The 21,317-nt window shown below is 39.9% G+C and overlaps 1 protein-coding gene and 1 pseudogene across 1 annotated transcript; both read right to left on the bottom strand.

Moving 5' to 3' along the window:
* Positions 1-7,636: 7,636 nt before the first annotated feature.
* Positions 7,637-8,584, bottom strand: LOC146589477 (olfactory receptor 6Y1-like). Its single transcript, XM_085316170.1, has one exon. It carries the CDS (start codon positions 8,582-8,584, stop codon positions 7,637-7,639), a length of 948 nt encoding a protein of 315 aa, XP_085172296.1.
* An 11,254-nt stretch (positions 8,585-19,838) lies between these two features.
* LOC146589478 (olfactory receptor 226-like) lies at positions 19,839-20,777 on the bottom strand (annotated as a pseudogene).
* Between the last annotated feature and the right edge of the window lie 540 nt (positions 20,778-21,317).

Here is a 21,317-nt window from a genome sequence, read left to right on the forward strand (position 1 = left end):
TTCAAATAAGAAATAATACTGCAGTGTATTTCAGGCACATGGGCACTTTGCCTGGGAAAGCAATTAGAAGAACAATATAATATATACAAGAGATATGAGATAAATATGGAGCAATGGAAAATGGAATAATCAATCATATCTGCAGATGTCTTTAATATATTCACGTATATCTGAACCAATCATCCTGTGTCATTTTCTAGAAAGTGTTGAGAAAGAAATAACATACATGCAGCTCATCTGAGCTATAGTACAGGTCCGCTACAGAATGAAATTTCTTTTTCTTGATTGATTATAATGGTAATGTACACAACAATTTCAGATGTAAATGGACAGAAAAGTATCACCCCAAGAGAGCAGCTAACCTGTAAAAGACAATCAAAATTGTAAAAAAAGGTCTATTGTTAAAAAAGGGAACATTTTTATTTCTGTTAGTTTTTTTTCTTTTTCAAGAGGATTGGAACAAAATTCTCAAATGTAGAGACTTCTTAAGGAATAAATTTTCTATAATAAATATTCTAGGAAAATTAATTGACAGAAAAAAAATGAAATAACTCTTTTTAATTATATTTAATCACTTTGTCTTCACCAAGTGGATGGCATCTCTACCAGCCTYGGATATTTACAGTAGGTTGATGCCTACATTACAGCTAATAATTTAGATGACCTTTAAATTCTGTGGAGAGAAATAAATGTTCTTACCTTAGAATATTTATCACAGAGGGTATGAATCATATTCTAGGATTGTATGCATCTCTTCATTGACCTAAGGGAAGGCCAGCTCAGACATAGCTATCTAGACTGTAGATGTATGAAGCTAAATGACATGAATCCCCATCCAGTTATTGGGATTTTTTTTCCATTGTTTTCTCTGTCATGATTTCCATTACACACATTATCAGAGCTCTCATTTACCTAATCCTTTCAAAACATTGAGTTCATTCCTTGTATATTACATACCTTGATAATCCTTGATATGCACCCTCAGTAGCTCTATTTACTTCTTGTTTGTTCTTTTTGTATTCATATATCTTAAAGAAAAAAATAATTTTGGAGAGAGAATTTTTCTCTGCACATCTAATATTGCTCATCCAATCTTTTGGCTAGGTTCATTTGGGATTCTTACATGCACAGAATCTAGGTTTCAATACATTCAATATTAAACATGCAGTTTAAGCCTGTTTGTAGATTCTTTTGTCAAAGGAGCAAAATATTGCATACAAATACAAAATATTAGATCACACAGCATAGTGTGATCCTATCATGTATGTCTAAAATGGAGGGGAACAGTAGTCCCTTAGAGGTATCTATCCTCATTAGAAAAAAAAATAAGCCATCAAGAAAATGAGATAAAAAATGAAAGACATTTTTGAACGATGAGAAAAGAACTGCCTTTATCAACAAGGATAAAAAGAAAAATGCAAAATTGCATGTTAGTATCATCGGCCATTTGAAGGATGTGAAGCCTTGTTTGATCTCATTGTCCTTATTCTTTATTTTTATTCTATTTTTGTCTAATCATTGATGTTTTAAATGTAACAAATACAAAAATATGAAATATTTTCATAATATTGAAATAACTTTTTGATGGAAATATTTTCTATAGTATATTAAATCGTTTTGTTTTAATAATCAGCACTATTGCTGTAAGTAAACTGCTTCTATAAACCTTACAAAAGCCTAAGGAATGAAACTGCTGGAAATACTTTTGTAGTCAATGAGAGGCAGATGTGCTTGAGGATGATAACTGATTCACCTGAGACGTGAAAAAGTCTCCAGAATTGCCTGTTTCTCCAATGATCCCATTATAGACCCATTAAATACTTGCCTATTGTTAATAAACTTAATTTTGGTAAACTGTCTTAATAAATCCTATTTACTCTAAGTGCTATAGAACCTAAATAAAGACCTAATTATTTTTAGGTCAGTTCTATCACTAACCTTAGCAAAGCAAAGCTAATTTTTCACAAATCACAATACAACATACCTTGTAATAGTGTGATTAAGTTCGGGTGTGGTCTTTGGAATTCATATCTCTTGATCAACTTGCCAGAAGCATTAAGAATCTTTCCTACTCAGCTTTTTTTCTTTTTTTTTTCAAGAATCTGCTGGCAATCAATGCTTTTTGAGAAACCTGCTGACCTTTCAGCTTATTTGTTTTGAAAACATTCTCCCTGATGTATTGCTGAACTCTACCTTTATATGTGTGCATAAAAAACACTTGGAACTCAGCTTCCACAGTTTTAGATTTTCACACCAGACATCTAAACCTCAGATGAGGTATTTTTCCCTCGTGTCATTTGTCTTTGCTGGTAAAAAGTCAACCAAACAAAACAAAGATAGAGTAAGTGTAATGATGCTTCTAGGTATCTTTTATCACTATTTTTTTCAGTGTTTCAGTTATATAGAAATCCTCCTGCTCCCTTTAGATTTTATTCCTATAAGTAAAACTTTCTAGACCCAATGTCAACCCTATTAGTCATGAGAATCTACTAAAACAGAATGGAAGTCAGTGTCTTTCTGCCAACCAATGTGTTTCCTTTCTCAGAAATTGATTTTTTCACTAAATTTTCTCCATTCTCTGAGTGACAAGGAGAGCATACTCACACCCTGAAACTTAGAGATGTGATTCAGATATCTGAAAGTGTCTAACTTCTAGGGGATAGCAGGCACTCCAGGAGAGTACAATCATCCAAAAGCCCTCTGTACATGCCTCAGACACCCTAGAATATGTGTTCTTTTTCCACAACAAATCTTACAGTCTTTTCAGCACAGAAGGATTATCTTTAGGTCTCATGGACTATATAATATTTTCCTTATTTGGGAGACTTATTTTAAATAAATCTATATGAAATTGCTGTTTCTTTTCGTGATATAAAAATTTGAGAAAATCTGTGACTTATGATAGAACAATATGTGCAGGTTACTTTACTTTTGCTTATATTCTCATCCATTCCCAGTGGCACTACAGAAAAGTTAAAGAGATAGTAAGGTTTTAAAAACCTAGGATTTGACTTTTAGTAGTATTTACATTATTTTGGAGAAGTGATTTATTTACAATATTTAAAGGCATCGTACCTTCAAGTTATGAGACTGTCTATTAAGAAAATTTCTTTAAAAAAAAAATAGAATCTAGAGAAAAACCTTCATTCTCAGAATGCTTGTGTTTGTGTAATACCTGAGTGTGATCCCTCCTTCCCTAAGATCAGTTAGAGAAGGCTATAGCATTCTCAGCTCTCCAGAGAAGGACCCAGCTTTGCCAAGAATGATCTGGTGATCCTGATGGAGGAATAACCCCATGCATCAGTATTAGTATTGAGTGTTGATCTGCTGGAAAGCAACTCTATGGAGAAGGACCTGGAAGTCCTGGGGGACCACATGGTCCTGGTTAACCATGAGCCAGCAGTATGCTCTTGTGGCCAGGAAGGTCAATGATACATTAGGAAAAGTATTGCCAACAGGTCAAGGGGAGTGATCCTGTCCCTCTACTCAGCCCTGATGAGGTCTCATCTGGAGTACTGTGTCCAGTCTTGGGTTCCCCAGTGAAAGACAGATGTTTAACTACAGGAGATAGTCCAGCATAGGGCTACAAAGATGATTAGGGGACCGGAATATCTCCTTAACGAGGAAAGGCTGCAAGAGCTGGGCCTCTTTATCCTGGAGAAGGGAAGACTGTGAAGGGATCTTACCAACATGTATAAGTATCTTAAGGGAGGGTGTCAAGAGGATGGGACCACATTCTTCTCAGTGGTGACCAGTGACAGGATGAGAGATAACCAACACAAACTGAAACACAGGAAGATCCATCTGAATATAAGGAAAAGCATCTACACTGTGAGGATGACAGAGCACTGGAACAGGTTGCCTTTAGAGGTTGTAGAGTCTCCATCCTTGGAGATATTCAGAAGCTGTCTGGACAGAGTCTTGTGCAATGTGCTGTGACCCCGCATGATCAAGGGCATTGAACTAGATGATCTCCAGAGGTCTCTTCCAATCTCAACCATTCTGTGATTCTGTGATTCTGTAAAAACTGAAATAAAGGGAAAGGTAGGTTAGGTGATCATGGATGTATAAATGCTTTACTTCAGTGTGCTGTAAGAAGAATACAGGTGGGCTCAGCACTCAGGTTTGATCTGGGTATTATAGGCAATTTTTAAAATGAATGAAAAAATAGACACCTTTGGAGAATGATTCATACTATCTAAGACTTATGCTAAACAAAGATTGACTCAATATCCTCTGGAGTTGATAATCTATGTACATTGATATTAAAAGAGCCTAAGGTGATTTGATCAGATTTAGATGTCTACTTTTTAGGTAGTTTTGGAGGAATCTCACGCTTAAGTTTCTAAGTATTTTTATAGGTCTTGACCTCAAATCTGAATCTATTTCACTGTACTTCAGGTCTATAACCGAAGTACATGAATTAGCAGTCTAGAATAGTACTCATTTTAATTTTAGATATAGCTAAGTCGGTTATTTGGGTTCTTTCTCTAATCATTGGCAGAAATAGGTCCCAGTAATTTAGTTTAATCAAGACTTGTGGGCTCTGTAAGGAATTGGACATTTGTCTTCTAAATTACTAATGAAACAATCAGAGAATTACCCAGCACCAAAGCACATTACACTGTCAGTCAAGGATCCATGCACAACATGACTTAACATCATACATTTCTAGAATGCTTGTTGCTTATATCCTAAACTATGCTGAACCAAAACTGAATTCTAGAGTATTTCTTAAGGTCTGGGCTGGTGACTTTACCATGTACCCAAATTCTCATTTATGTGGCCTGTATAGAATGAGTGTTGGCAGAATCTCCTCTGCCAGTATATAATTAAAGTTCAGCTCTTCTAAAGTATAAAAAATGAACACTTCATGGTGCTTCCTTTTCTTAGTTTAGATCTCAGGTGGGATGAGTTATTTAACTCTTTCTACTGACAAGGTAGGATCATAATTCATGCGACTTTACTAGGTGCTTTTGGTTTGGCAAGAGGAATCTCCTTGTTTTGATCATTCTACATACAGCAGCATGGGTGTTACTGTACTTAAGTCCTACTTCTGGTAGAGCAAAAACAACTTCAGAGGAAAGCTCACTCAAGGTATCTAGTGCCATTTGGTAAGTCCTGAAGTACCAGATATTTGAAGAGCAGTTAAAGATCCTATTAGAGACCTTCAACCCTTTAGGGGCTGAAGTGACACATCACAGCAGGATTTTGTTTATTTGTTTGTTCATTTTGTTACGCAATGACATGCTACTCTGAGTGTCTATTTTGGAGTATTCTTCATGAATCTCTGGTTTCTATTAATTGTATTGACAAGATCTTCAGAGATTACAGTGGGATGGTAGGTACCTCATGCATATATTGCCATCTACATTTAGATGCTTGCATTTAGGTTTCTCAGTCTTAATTTCATCCCTGAGGGGGGATTCATCTGACCTTCACAGGCACTTCAATAATTCTTTGACATTTCTGTCGCACTTACTCATCCCTCAAAAATGTTCTAAGGTAATCAGATGAATCCTAGTAATTGTTTATCTCCAATAATTATAAATGGATTCAAAATGATTAGTTAAAATGCAACAAAGTGCAATTGAGGACACAAACATAAGTGAATCCCATCTGGAAGCTAGTTTTCTCCTGAAGAGCTGAGAATTCTGTAGCGTAAATGATTGTTAAGTTTTCCTCATATTGTTTAGATTAAACTGATGGCAGGGGAATTTTCAGAAAGAATGTTTTATTATGAGTTTAAACAGTGGCCTACTGGAATTTTCAGGGGGTTTTGGGTTCCTTTCCTATGCCATGGTGCATATTCTAGAATCAATTATCTATATTCTCATAGCACAATTTTTACTAATACCTGGAATAGAGCAGGTACCTTATATTTCTCGTAATAGCTTCCATTATGATTGATTCAAAACTGTCCTTGACATCTCTGTTTGAATTTTGTCTCAACCTCAAAGTCTGATCTGAATCGCTTGTATCCGCGTCATCAGTACACACAAAAGAAGTTCTTCCTTCAAATGTATAAATTGCCAGATGCATCATTAAACACAAAATCTTAAAAGAAAGAAAAATATTTAGGAAATATGGAAGATCAGGATCTGTAGTCTCAAGAATACACTCAAACATTTAACACAGCAATGATGTTCTGCACTCAACTGATAGTTTCTCCCCCTCTTTTTTAATTTATAATTTTTATAGAGTATTAAATATTTTAAATCACTATGATATTCTGGACATGGAGATGATGTCCTGGGCACACTTTTTTTTAGCTAGGGAGACTTCTCACTGATAATCTTAGATATTTAACTCAGATTATTAGGCTGTGCTGCCATTCTGAAGGACCTGTACAAGCTGGAGAATTGCACAGAGAGGAAGTCTATGAAGTTCAACAAAGGGAAGTGCAAGGTCCTGCACCTAGGGAGGAATTATCTCATGCACCAGTACAGCTTGAGGTTCAGCCAGCTGGAATGTAGCTTTATGGAGAAGGACCTGGGGGTCCTGGTGGATCACAAGTTGTTCACAAGCCAGCAATGTGCCCTTGCGGCCAAGAAGGCCAGTGGTATGCTGGGCTGCATTAGAAAGAGTGTTCTCAGCAGGTCAAGGGAGGTGATCTTCCCCCTCTACTTAGCCCTAGTGAAGCCACATTTAGCATACTGTGTCCAATTCTGAGCTCCCCATCATGAGATATAGAGCACCTGGGGTCAATCCAACATAGGGTTATTAAGATGTTTGAGAAACTAGAGCATCTCTCCTATGAGGGAAGGCTGAGAGAACTGCTCCTGTTCTTCCTGGAAAAGAGAAGACCAAGGGGCGATCTTATCAATGAATGTAAGCATCTGAAGGGAGGGTGTCAACAGTATTGGGCCAAACACTTTTCAGTGGAGTGATAGGATGGTAGGCAACTGTTGCAACCTGAAAGAGAGGGAGTTCTGTCTGAATATGTGGAAAAAAACTTGTTTGCTGTGAGATTGACAGAGCATTGGAATGGATTGCCCAGAGAGGCTGTAGAGTCTCCTTCTTAGGAGAATCAGGGTTCCAGGGCCCTCATGTGACCAAGAGTCTGAGTCTAATGACATTGTAGTCATACAACAGTATCAACTATTTACATTACACTCCCTCTGTTGATATGTGAGAAAAATATTCCTCTTCAGAGGTTTTTCCATTTCATCATTAAATGGGCATCTAGAAGAGTTAAGTGTTTAAGATTAATCATCCATGTTGATGCATTTTTCTTTCCGGGCAGATTAAGGGAATCTTAGAGAAAATAGATCACATGCAGATATCTGCATTTTACATGCCTGATATTATCCCACCCACCATTTTCTGGGCCTAGTAATCTAAGAAGGGCAAAGAAAATCTGAAGTTCAGTTTCCAGTTTTGCCAAGTCTTTCCTTTAAAAGTAGAGCAGTCATTTGGCTAAATATTTCCAAGAAAGGTATGTAGCATAAAACTGCAGAAGGGAAAAAATGTAGACATAGGTCAAGTTATCAAGCTCCAGTTCAATAAATGTAATAATTGGGTGCATGAATAGTACAGTTTCACCTGAGAGTGTGTCAAGGTTTAGAATTCCTAATTTTAGATCATTAGCACTGGCAACCGGCCTTCATGAGTGAAATCTCTTCGTCAGAAGCCTTTAATTGAATACTTTGATGTTTCTTGTGCGAGTAAAGGTCTTCCTCAGGGCAAATCTTACTTCTTTGTTTCTGAGGCAATATATGAGTGGATTCAGAAGTGGTACTACTATTGTATACAAGACTGATATCAACTTGTTAGCACTGTAGGTATACATAACCTTCGGGCGGACATAAGTGAACAGGGTGGTAGAGTAGAACAACACTACTACAGTCAAGTGAGAACTGCAGGTAGAAAATGCCTTTTGCCTCCCCTGAGAAGAAGGGATCTTCAGCACAGTGAACATGATGCAAATATATGAGGTGACCACAGTGCACAGTGGCACCATGATGACCATCAGAGCCAAGATGAAGTCCACTAGCTCAGCCAAAGAAGAATCACTGCAGGAGATATTAAGTACGGGTGAAATATCACAGAAATAGTGATTGATTTTGTTTACATTGCAGAACTGGAGCTGACCTATAAAGCTCAACTTGATGGAAGAGGTGATCAAACCACACATCCAACAGCCAGCTGTCAGCTGAACACAGAACTGGTTGTTCATGATGAGTGGATATTGGAGAGGATTACATATGGCTAAGAAGCGGTCATAGGCCATAACAGCTAAGAGAATGTACTCAGTACAAACAAAAGTTACAAAGAAATACAGCTGTGTCATGCAGCCCTGGAATGATATGCGTTTGTCTTGAGAGAGGAAATCTACTAGTATCTTTGGCTCAATGACAGAAACATACCAGATCTCTAAGAAAGACAAATTCCCCAGGAAGAAATACATGGGTTTCTGCAGACTGTGGTTAGTTCGGATAATGAGAATGATAATGATATTTTCCAACATAGTTAATAAATAAGCCAGAAAGAAAGCAGAGAAGAGGAGCAGTTGCAGTTCAGCAGAGGTGGGAAATCCCAGGAGAATGAAATACTTGATACTAGTTTCATTCCTGTCACCCATTCTGTAGAGGAAGGATGTATCTTATCCACCTGCAATAAATTAATATGATAAATCCTGACTTAACTTTTAAATTTTAATAGATTTAAAATCATACCTGTATGTTACATCACCACTTAAATTCCTATAAAAATTCTGAGACTTTGTTGCTAGATTTGTAGAAATCAATTGGGTGAAATTTGTCTGCTCGATTTCAAAATTGTCAGTATAAAAATCTAAGCATACTTTTAGCTTATAGTTCATGTTCATTATTCATCTCTTATTCATCTCATTCATCTATTATTCATCTCCTATATTCATCTCATCTGGGACACGTGTCTAAAATAACCCAGATGAATCATGCTATCTTGTTGTCCATCCTCTCCACAGAGTATAAAGAAATATTAGATTATGAGCTTATATAGATATTTATATTATCAGTGTCGTAGTTTCTACATCTGTATTTTGCTAAAATTATACTAGGTATATCCCATGAACTGTGGAGTAAATGCCAAGTACTGGAAGTATTTACAAAAACTGATTTAAAAAATCTGCTGGACCCTACCAGAGGTTTCCAAGCCTAGCTCTGAGCAGAGGTATACCTACATACAGCTTATTGACATGCAAAAGTACAACAGAGCATAGCAGATACAGCATAATTGCACGTTAATTATAATTCTATGTCTAGTTTGTTTGTAGCTAACTCAGATCACATCTTCAAAAGTAAGAATGCCTCAACCTATGTTATTAAAAACAAAAGAGTTCTCAACCTTCTGTTGTGAGAGTTCAGGGTAGAATCCACTGTCTTAGTTGTTCCTAGAGCGCATGATTATTAGAGAGCAGATGAAACGTAGACTGCTGTGCCAGTTGTGTGATTTACACCAATATATAGAAATTGACCACTCTATTTGTCATCAGGGTCCCATGAGATTTGGCCTGCAGATTACAGATAGTCTCCCAATGGAAGCAATCACAGAAAGAAGAGGAATGTCATTGTTTTCTTTGTGTTTCCATAAACAGTAGAAGTAATAAGTCTGAAGATGTCTAAGGTTTCATCTGAGATGTTGAACAATGAAATAACAGCAGCTCATGGCTTCTGATTCTTTTTCACAGATTTCAAAAGATTGTACAGGGAAAATTAGAATGTTTAGTTTGGGTTTACAGGAAAAAAAAAAACTAGGGGGTATGGCAGTCATTTACCAAAAATTAAGTTAGAAAAAGATTTAGTGTCCTAAATTTAAATCCAGAGCCTTAATTAGCAGTCGTGATTTGTGTAAGTAGTATCTCCTACACTGGAGTTACTCTCTTAATCTTCAGTAGACACAGTATCTATTTTCTTACTAGGGCAATGTAATACAAATATTATCACAGAATCACAGAATGGTTGAGATTAGAAGGGACCTCTGGAGATCATCTAGTCCAACCCCCCCACACACACACTCAAGCAGGACCATCTAGAGCACATTGCACAGGATCACGTCCAGGCAGGTTTTGAATATCTCCAGAGAAGGAGACTCCACAGCCTCTCTGGGCAACCTGTTCCAGTGCTCTGTCACTCTCACAGGAAGGAAATTTTCCCTCATATTCAAATGAAACTGCCTGTGTTTCAGCTCATGCCTGTTACCTCTTGACCTGTTGCTAGGAGCCACTGAAAAGAGTTTAGCCACATCCTCTTGACATACTCTCTTCCAAATACTTTACAGGATTTGCTTTACAGGATCCTGCTTGGCTTCCAGCTGCTGCTCCAAAGGGTATTGATGTTCTGTAGGTCTTGCATAGTATTTGTCATTCCATTAGAGATGCTTTGGATACCTTAGGATACCCAGAATGTCACTGGATATCTACATATAGTCATATGACCCAGGGGTTTTATTCTACCTTGTATGAGAGGAGAGGGATTAATCTCACCTAACCTGAGTGATCTACAGTGCAGATTCAGACATAATATACATTTTGCATGGCTACATGTGAGCTAAGTGTTTTGGTTCCCATTGTATGGGTAGAGTAAAATTTAGTACAATGAATAGAATCCAAATAGAATCATAGAATCATAGAATCATAAAGGTTGGAAGGGACCTGTGGAGATCATCTAGTCTGACACCCTTGCTCAGCAGGGTCACCTACAGCATGGTAGACAGGGTTGCATCCAGGCAGGCCTTGAAGATCTCCAGAGAAGGAGACTCCACCACCTCTCTGGGCAACCTCTTCCAGCACTCCGTCGCTCTCACAGTGAAGAAATTCCCCCTCACGTTCAGGTGGAACTTCCTGTGCTTCAGTTTCTGCCCACTGCCTCTTGTCCTGTCAAATGGGACAACTGAAAAGAGTTTAGCACCATCCCCTTGACACCCTCCCTTCGGGTACTTACACACTTTGATAAGATCCCCCCTCAGTCTTCTCTTCCCCAGGCTGAAGAGGCCCAGCTCTCGCAGCCGTTCCTCATCGGGCAGGTGCTCCAGCCCTCTGATCATTTCTGTAGCCCCATGCTGGACTCTCTCCAGTAGTTCCATGTCGCTCTTGTACTAGGGAGCCCAGAACTGGACACAGTACTTGAGATGAGGACCTCACCAGGGCTGAGTGGAGGGGCCGGATCACCTCCTTCGACCTGCTGACAACACTCTTCCTAATGCACATCAGGATACCATTGCTCTTCCTGGCCACAAGGGCACATTGCTGGCTCATGGTCAACTTGTCATCCACCAGCACTCCCAGGTCCTTCTCTGCAGAGATGCTCTCCAGCAGGCCAGCCCCCAGCTTGTACTGGTGCATGGGGTTATTTCTCATTTAGGTGCAGGACCCTGCACTTGCCCTTGTTGAACTTTATGAGGTTCCTCTCCACTCAACTCTGTAGCCTGTCTAAATATCTCTGAATGGCAGCACTGCCCTTCTCAGTCACTCCTCCCAGCTTGGTATCATTAACAAATTTGCTGAGGAGTCACTCTGTCCCCTCATCCAGGTCATTGATGAAGAAGGTGAACAGGATGGGACCCAGTACTGAGCCCTGGCGGACGCCACTAGCCACAGGCCTCCAGCTAGACTCCACGCCACTGATGATGACCCTCTGAGCTCTGCCTAACTAGCTATCTAGATGATCTAGATGATCTAGCTTAAGATACCTCCAGTGGGTGCATGTAGCCAGGGAAGTGCATGTGGGAAATGTTATGGAGGATCCTCTTGAACCTCTCCTGGGAAACCTGCATTCTCAGTTACCTCTCTGAAATGCCTGTACACCAATGTACRCCACATGGGGAATAAACAGGAAGAATCAGAGGTCTGTGTGCAGTTGCAAGACCATGATCTCATTTCAATTGCAGGGACACGGTGGGATAGATCAGACAACTGGAACGCTGTCACAGATGGTTAGGTACTATTTAGGAAAGAGGAGTCAGATAGGCGAGGTGGTGGAGTTGCTCTTTATGTGAGAAAGCAACTGGAATGTATTGAGCTCTGCCTAGGAGTCAATGAAGAGCTAATCAAGATCTTATGGGTAAGGATCAAAGGGCAGGCTAGCATGGTGACCCTACTGTGGGTGTTTACTACAGGCCACCTGATCATGAAGAGGAAATCAGTGAGATCTTCTATAGACAGCTGGAAGTAGCCTCACAATCACAGACCCTGGTTCTCATGGGGGACCTCAATCAGCCTGGTATCTGCTGGAAGGACAACACAGCAAGGCACAAACAGTCCAGAAGGCTCCTGCAGAGAATTGATGATAACTTCTTGACATAGGTGGTGGAAGAGCTGATGAGAAGGGGTGTCCTGATGGATATTGTCCTAATCAACAAAGAAGGACTGGTTAGAGATGTGAAAGTGGAGGGCAGGGTTGGCTGCAGTGACCATGAGATGGTGTAGTTCAGGATCCTGCATAGAGGAAGCAGAGCCAGAAGTAGGATCACAACTCTGGCCTTCAGGAGATCAGACTTTGGGCTCTTCAGGGACCTTCTGGGAGGAATCCCATGAATTAGGGCCCTAGAAGGAAGGGGGAGGAGTCCAGGAAAGCTGGTTAATATTTAAGCATCATTCACCTCATCTCTATCTCCGAGAATGTAATGGAAGAGCTTATCCTGGATGTCATGTCTAAGCATATGAAGGATAAGAAGGTGATATGGAGTAGTCAGAATGGATTCTCCAAGGGGAAATCATGCTTATCCAATCTGATAGCCTTCTATGATAGAATGACTGACTGTGTAGATGAGAGGAGAGTGGTGGATGTTGTCTGCTTTGATTTCAGGAAGGCTTTTGACACTGTCTCCTACAGCATTCTCATGGGTAAGGGAATGTAAGGGTTAGTTTAGAACCTCATATAGTTCAAAAAAGGAAAGTGCAAGGTCCTGTACCTATGAAGGAATAATCCCCTGCACCAGTACTGGTTAAGGGTTAACCTGATGGAAAGCAGCTCAACGGAGAAGGACTTGAGAGTCCTGGTGGATAACAAGTTAACCATGAACCAGCAATGTGCTCTTGTGGCCAAGAAGGCCAATGGTATTCTGGGCTGAATTAGGAAGAGTGTTGTCAGCAGCTCAAGGGAGGTGGTCTTCCCCCTTTGAGGTGAGGCTGCATCTGGAATGCTGTGTCTAATCCTGGCCTCCCCAGTACAAGAGAGAACTGGAACTAGTGGAGAGAGTGTAGCAGAGGGCTATGAAGGTGATTAGGAGATGGTAGTATCTTTCCTATGAGGAAAGGCTGTGAGAGCTGAGTCTGTTTAGCTTGGAGAAGACTGAAAGGGGATCTTATGAATGTGTATAAGTATCTTAATGAAGGATGTCAAGAGGATGAGCAAGACTATTTGCAGTGAGGCCCAGCAACAGGACAAGAGGTAACAGGCATGAACTGAAACACAGGCAGTTTCATTTGAATATGAGGGAAAATTTCCTTCCTGTGAGAGTGACAGAGCACTGGAACAGGTTGCCCAGAGAGGCTGTGGAGTCTCCTTCTCTGGAGATATTCAAAACCTGCCTGGACGTGATCCTGTGCAATGTGCTCTAGATGGTCCTGCCTGAGTGTGTGTGTGGGGGGGTTGGACTAGATGATCTCCAGAGGTCCCTTCCAGTCTCAACCATTTCTGTGATCTACAGTTGCCATCCGTAGAAAGGCATGGTTTTTAGGAGAATTGACTGTGTCTGTTATATTGGGAACATCTATCGTATGCAGTTTAGTGGCAGCATTCTGGGTTATATAATCTATTGTTAGTTACTCGTTGCCTTTAGATTTCTTTGCATGTCATTCAGGAGAACTGTAAGGGGAATGAGACTTGATAATGATTCCTAGTTCTTCCAGTTGCTTTATCAGTTCAATAACAGGACAAATGGTGTGGTTGCAAGGCAAGAAAAGGAAGATCGGATACCAGGTAACAGAGACATGCAAAGTTCATGAGCAGGTAGTTTTAATGAAGGATTTACACTCCAAGCTGCACAGGGAGCCCCAGGAACCACATGGAGTGGTTGCTGATGAGAGGCTGTTGGACGCATGGGTCGGACATCCAGGCAGGACTCAACTCATTGTATTCTAAGGGCCCCTTAAACCTACTGGAGCTATTTCCTTATCTCAGCTGTGCTAAGCTTGGGTAGCTCTCGGCTGTGAAGCAGCTAGACATTTTTGAGAAAATGGAATATGCATGTCTGGCTTTGATGGGAATCAGTCAGTGTGTAGAGAGCACACTCTGGTGCTGCTATCGTGTAATCTGTCAGTCACCTGACCCCTCACCAGCTGTTCCACAGATGTTCTCACTTCACTCTACCCCTTTAGTGATAGAGATGTAGTATTGGTGCCACCAGAGTGTGGAAAAGGTTCAGACATGCCTTTCTGCCAGTGTCTTAACTAACAGGTAAGACGTACAAGTAACTAAATTATAGTAAATATGTATAGTAAATCGTAACATATATGCATGCAAAACTAATCAGCCCTGAAGACCAAGAGTATAATGCGTTTTCCCCATAGTCCTAAATTTGACAGCCATGATAACTGTCACTGCCAGGGGTTTTCCTGTGCTGATTCTTTGGACTTTACAACATGTAGTACTTGAAGTAGGCTGTTTACCTTATAGGTGTTGTTTTTGATGTGCTCACCACAGTGCCATCAGTGTTCCAACTACCAAGAGTGTACAGGATTAGGATGGAGAATAGCAATGTCATGGCTCTACTTGGCATATTTATCAAGTCATAGGTCTCTGGGTGACAGTCTCCTAGACTGGACATGGATTGGGACACTTTCCCCTTTGAATAGTACCAGGTGGGTGTCTTCTGGCCTATCAGTAATGATTTCCCCTTCTGACTGCTTGGGTTTGTTTGAATCATGCACCCACACTGCATATCCCGTTGACTCAAAACCACCCAGCTGCAGGGTAGGCTGCAAGGAATCTGTTTCCTGGATAGTGGGAAATGCTGTTTGCTCACATATCTATTTGATCTTCCTATGTACATTGCAGGGGTTGAGATCTGATGTAACGGATTGCAACTTTCACCTCCTCAAAGGTAGTCTGAATCGATGACTCCTACCTTGATATCTACTCCCCTCAAAGAGCTAAACTATTACAAAGTACCACATGACCATAATACCCTTGAGGTATGGCAATGGCCAACCCCATGCTCACAAGATAATGGCTCTCTAGTTCTAGTGATCTTTCCTTGCATGGCAGTCATAGATCCAACCCTGCACACTCTGGGCATAGCTCAGATGGGGAGGTAGCCTTGGAGGTGCACCTCCAAGCATGCATGAGTGTTTGATGGATTCCCCTTTGGAATGAGCGTACAGGATACAGCCATGCAGCAGGCAGTCACTGAGCAGGCATTTGCCTGACAAATATTTTTACTCTAAATCATGAAGGTATCAGTAGGGGACGATTTGTGCAGATGCCCTTTAAGCAGCCTGTTCATTCACTCTATCAGCCTGTTTCCAGGCTATTTCTTGCTGTCCAATCCAATTCTGAATATCATTCCCTGTAAAATAAGTGCCGTGATAACTTTGGATTTCCACTGGCGGACCATATAACTCAATCAAGTCTTCTAATGCCTTAATGGCGTGAGCCTGCGTAGCTACGGAGCAAGAGTGATARTCCAATAGACCAGAACAGGTATCTACAGATGTCAGGACAGATGGCGTCAGAATGTAACTTATACTATGGAATAATAATTAGCTTGCAACATGGTAGAAAAGCAGTCATCTGTAAAAGCTAATAGGGTGCTCAAACTATAAAAAGTTAAACTCTGTAAAAAGTTTAAGCGTGCACTAATGTGGTATAAATTGTGGGCCAAAGAGAGTGGTGTCCCCTTTTCCTATTTCCCCCACAAGTCCACCCATGACTGACACTTCAATACACCCATTCCTAAAATACTATAAGGACTAAAAAGCAAGGTCAGGAGGACTGTCCATCCATCAGACAGAATTAATTTAGCCCTGACTGGTATGTGTTGGGGGGAGATAGTGGCTTGTCCATTAACATCTTCAATACAAACTAGTTTTTGTTAAGTGAAGGCTGCCCTTCATAAGTATCCTTACTTACCATTGAGATTTGGGCCCCAGTGTCAAAATGCATGATATAAAGTAGCAATCAGTAACTGCAACTATCATCTCAAGACTTAACTCCTACTCTCCAGGCAGTAGTGGTTGCTAGTACTTCCACTGAATCAAGCCCCAACCTGTTTCCCACATATTCAAAGTCCAGGTTCAGCACTGGTAGATTTGGCTACTTCCCCAAGCTCACTTTCCTGATACTGTCTGACTCCCTAGTCATTCTCCTGTTGATATCTCCTGATTTGAGTCCCTGAGGATTATCATGAGGAGTTAATGAAGGAAACTCAGCCAACTGGCATAAAACAGGAGCAAGCAGCTCATTTAACTAACTTGGAGAAACCCCTTAATCTGAACACAATTTCCATAATTCCTTACACTCATTAGTGACTGTGAGTGTTCTCCAGTTTCCCCATTTTGCCTTCTCCCTTTGCATAGGAATAGACTGGCTCTTTTCTATTACATTTACTTTAGCTAATGTTTTCCACTGGTTTTTATTTTTTATGACATACAGTAGTAAATCTTCTAATATATGTTGGAGGATCTCTTGGAAGGTGTTGCCATTTAAGTCTGCCTTAATAGCTAAGGCTAATGATTTCAATACTCTTGCTTCTCCGTTTACTATGGGGTAGAGATGTTCTGATTCACAAAGTTCAGGAATTTCATTCTGCAAGAAGAGGCTGTCTGGCATCTGGGGCAGTGGATGCCGGTCCTTCCAATTCAGGTAAAATGACAATTTTTCAGCAAGGAAGTTTGTAAACTGGCTGCTGAGTTTCATGGCCATGCACTTTTTCCCCTGTGATCAATAGGATATAAAGTGCATCCCCAGTGAAAAGCACAAGCTCTCATTTCTGTAGCACATGTACTCTCAACATCAGTTTCTAAATGTTTCTTAACTACTGTAATGTAATACTATAGCAATATATATGGTGTAATACTATAGCAATATATATGGTTCAGGAATGTTAGATAGATACCTTAGCTAGATAGCCAAATAAACAGAGAGCTAGAAACCAGCTCCAACCCATTATAAACACAATGAACTAGCCACTACTGCCCAAGCAGCTGAAAGAGGCCTTGCTGCATGTGCATGCTATTGCATACCAAAGGTTCCTCCTGACAGCTAGTCAAGGAGAGTGTTAAAGAGCCAATGCCCAATGCTCCTGCTTATAATCCATTTGAAATCTCCTGAGACATTGCAGACTGAGATCAATGGACCTAACAATGCCCAGGGATGCAGGAGGACTAATTTTCAGGGACATTTGAAAGTGAGAAAAGAGGCATGGACACCAGCTAAATCAGTATTGGAATGGGAAATGTGCTTCAGCAGCTTAGAATCTGCAGAAAGCAAAAAGTCAAGGACTCCCAAGAGACACACACTGCATGACAAAGAAACCAGTAAGCATTGTTTGGCATGGAAACTAGTAAGCATTGGGCAACAGAGAAACCATTAAGCACTGGCTGGCAAAGGAACCACCATGTATTGGGCTACAAAGAAACAAGTAAGCACAGAATGGCAAATAAAATCAATACACAGTAAGCAGCTAAAATCAGGAAGTTCAAACCCAGCAAACCACCGCAAGGGGTGCTTGATTGCCCTAAGATCAGCACATCTGTGTGTGTGTGTGTGTGTGTGCGCGCATACATGCGTACGTGTGTATTTCTGTGTGTAAAGGTAACTGTGAACACAGTATGATGTCAGCCTTGCATTATAAAGCAACAAAACAATTTCCCCCTTGCAGTAAGTCTATTTCACCCAAGACACTTGGACATGTTCTTGAAAAAGTCATATTCATTTATCTTTAGTCATTGTTCCTGATAAGATTATAGCAGATGACTTGCATGGTCTGAGTTTAAATGAATGGGATAACAGTTCCTAATAGACAATGGAAGTAAAAAAAAGTGATCAGCCAACCCTGACTTAGGGCTAAACTAATAAAACAACAATGGGAGAAACTCCCAGAGAGTGCAGATAGTGAAAGTGGAGTATTGTGAACCTCTTAATGTGAAATATATTAAAAGATACTGAGAGAGGGCTGCTGTATTACCGGGGATCATTTACTAAGAATGATATTACCATATAAGGTAGTGAAATGAGGAAAAGCAAAGCCAATATTAAAATGGAGATTAAACACTTATTTGAAGGAGGAAAAGGGAGAAAATTAAATTATGAGGTATAGAAAATGACATAAAGCTGTTCTGGGTTCCCTGTTGAGCAATCCTACACTTGATCAATGCAGCTTGCCATAGGACAATAAACTTCTGATCATATCACGTCTTTATTTTGCTTTCACTGTCAGAGTGATCTGGGATGCTTTCTCTAGTGCCAGTGGGAACAGAGGACAGACTGAGCTTCCTTAACAGTTAGACTGCCTCTAGTTCAAGAATGGTCATATGAAGTTAGAAAGAGAGCCATATCCCTTTATGTTTTGTTACCTTCCATAGACCTGGAAGGAAAGGGAGAGAATGAGGATTATTGTCGCAAAACTCCCTGACCACCTGCACAAATAAAGGGAGGGCAGCTTCATCCTATGCAGCTGGAGTATAACTTGAAGGGGTCACTTGACATTTAAAAAGCAAAGAGGGGCAAGTGAACAGTAACATGTACACAGTGAACATTAACATGGTCACTTGACAAGTGTGGAGCAAACCAATACAGCAGCACTTATCAAGCACACTCAAGAGGTTTATTGCTGAGTAGTCAAAAGTCTTTGCATTTGGTCTTGAGTCAGTCAGCATTGACAATGTAATACAGACAGAGCCAGAACTTTCAAAGAATGACCACTCATGAATAATTTGAATGCCAGCCACATTGGGCCGTCTGACTAGAAGAATAGAATTATTGTTTATGGTAGATAAGAGGCATAAAATAGTAAAATAAAAGTTATTTTAAAATTAAAATAATTTGAAGAGAAGCTTTAGTTTAAAGGGAGAGAAGTATACCTGAGGATACAGAATCATAGAATCATTGAGATTGGAGGAGACCTCAAGAGATCATCTACTGCAGCTCCCCTGCTCAAAGCAGGGTCAACTAGAGCAGAATGCCCAGGGCCATGTCCAGATTTTGAATATCTCCAGGGAGGGGAACTCCACAATCTCTCTGGGTAACAAGTTCCAGTGTTGCATGTTCTCTTACGTTTAAAAGAAATTCCCTGTATTTTAGATGTAGTTGTTATAGTCTGCACTGAAGAGGAAGATCATTTTTTTTCCATAGTCATATGACTTACAGCCAGATTGACTCATTTCAATTGTTTTTATGTAAAGAATTCTAACACTAAAGTTAGAATAGCTGTCACCCTAGGCTAGATAAAATGGAAATGGATTCCCTATGTAGTCAATGAAGGAATGCAAGTTCCTCCAGAGAGACATTCCCATCACTAAATTAGTATTTAACCACTGCCTAACTTTAAATTTCTGTGTAACCTTTAATCTATTGACTACATGTGAGATCTTTCAAGTAAGGTAAGTAAATCTGACTCCTAAAGCAGATAGTGTGTGTAAGTCCTTCTCTTACTATTGACATGTCATTTAACTTTGTATTTTACTGTTATTACTTCTTAAAGCAAGTCAGTGGTGGAACTCATATTGATAGGAAGTCATGAATAGGACTATGTTTTACTCATATTGATCAATGCCCAGCAATTCATAAGTTTTGAGAAAAAGAACTTGGAGCATCTTACTTCAGTTTCTGACTAATACAAAAAAGTTTTTTGTAAAGTGATTTAATTGTAAAATCTAGTTATGACTTTACCATTTTCTTACCTATCCAATCCCACTACAAATGCTGGTGTTTCTGCAAAGAAAATCTTTTGTTGAACAAAATCTTTCTGAGAGCATTCTTAATTTCCTGGTTCCTCAGTCAGTAAATGATAGGATTGAAGAGAGGAACAACAACAGCATAGAAAGCAGCCACAACTGTGTTTCTATTGTGATCTGGAAGTGCTTTGGGTCTCACATAGATGAAAATTCTTGTGACATAGAAGAGAATGACCACTATAAGGTGAGTGGTACATGTGGAGAAGGCTTTTTGGCAGCCTTGTACAGAGGAAATACGAAGAACAGTGAAGATAATATGTGCATACGATAGGATTACTACAGAGGGATCAAGACAATAAATAAGGCAGCCACAAAATCCATAAGGGCAGCTCTTTCTATGTCTGTGCAGGCTAAGTTCAGGAGAGGAGAAACATCACAGAAGAAATGGTTGATTATATTGGGTCCACAGTATGTTAGCTGAGAGATAAAATACACCTTGCACGCAGAAAAGAAAAAAACAGTTAACCATGATCCTGTGGTAAGGTAGACACAGACATTGTGGCTTATAATAATGGAGTAATGGAAAGGCTTACAAACAGCAACATAACGGTCATATGCCATGATTGCCAGGAGAAGGCACTCAGTGTTGCCTAAGCTAAGAAAGAAGTACAGCTGTGTCATGCATCCCATGAAGGAGATGTGCTTTCTCTGTGACATGAAGCTGACCATTGTCTTGGGTAGTGTGACTGTTACATACCAGATCTCCAGGAAGGACAAATTACTCAGAAAGAAGCACATGGGAGTGTGGAGGTTATGGTTTGTCCAGACAGTCAGGATGATGGTAGTATTTTCTGCTGTAACTAAGATATAGGCAATGAGAAACAATGCAAAGAAGAGAAGCAGTGGGAAATCCAAGGAGAATGAATTCTTTGACCCTGCTGTTATTGCTCACTTCCATGTCTTGCATGTATCTCTGTAACAACAATAATATCAACAACTTACTGTTAGTGAATACAGTATACCAGAGAACCTCTGTCTGTCCATCTGTCTCTCTCTTTTTCTCTTCTCTCTCTGTCGGATTTTATAGTTGTTTTACGTTCCTTTACAGGCTACCATCAAATTAATATTAGTGTTGATACTGCTATTAATACTAGTTCCATTAAAGTTAAGGTATTCAAAGATGCATGCTATTTAGAAGAAAATAACATTAATTCAAGAAGATTCTGAATTTTCTGAATAACATAATGCCTAACTTGTACTTTTCCTTTTATAGCAATTATCATGGAATCATAGAATCAGAAAGTTTGGAAGGGACCTCCAGAGATCATCTAGTCCAACCTCCCTGAGGGTCTGAGGAGCTAAAAGGCCTCACCTTGATCATTGGGAAGATGATAGAGCAGCTAATCCTGAATGCTATTTCCAAAAATGTACAGGGTAAGAATGCAATCAGGAGTTGTAAGAATGGATTTTTAAAAAAGAAATCATGCTTAACCAACCT

This window comes from Rhea americana, unplaced genomic scaffold, assembly GCF_003343005.1.
Source record: "Rhea americana isolate MKP2758 unplaced genomic scaffold, rheAme1 scaffold_454, whole genome shotgun sequence".
Classification (NCBI taxonomy): Eukaryota; Metazoa; Chordata; class Aves; order Rheiformes; family Rheidae; genus Rhea; species Rhea americana.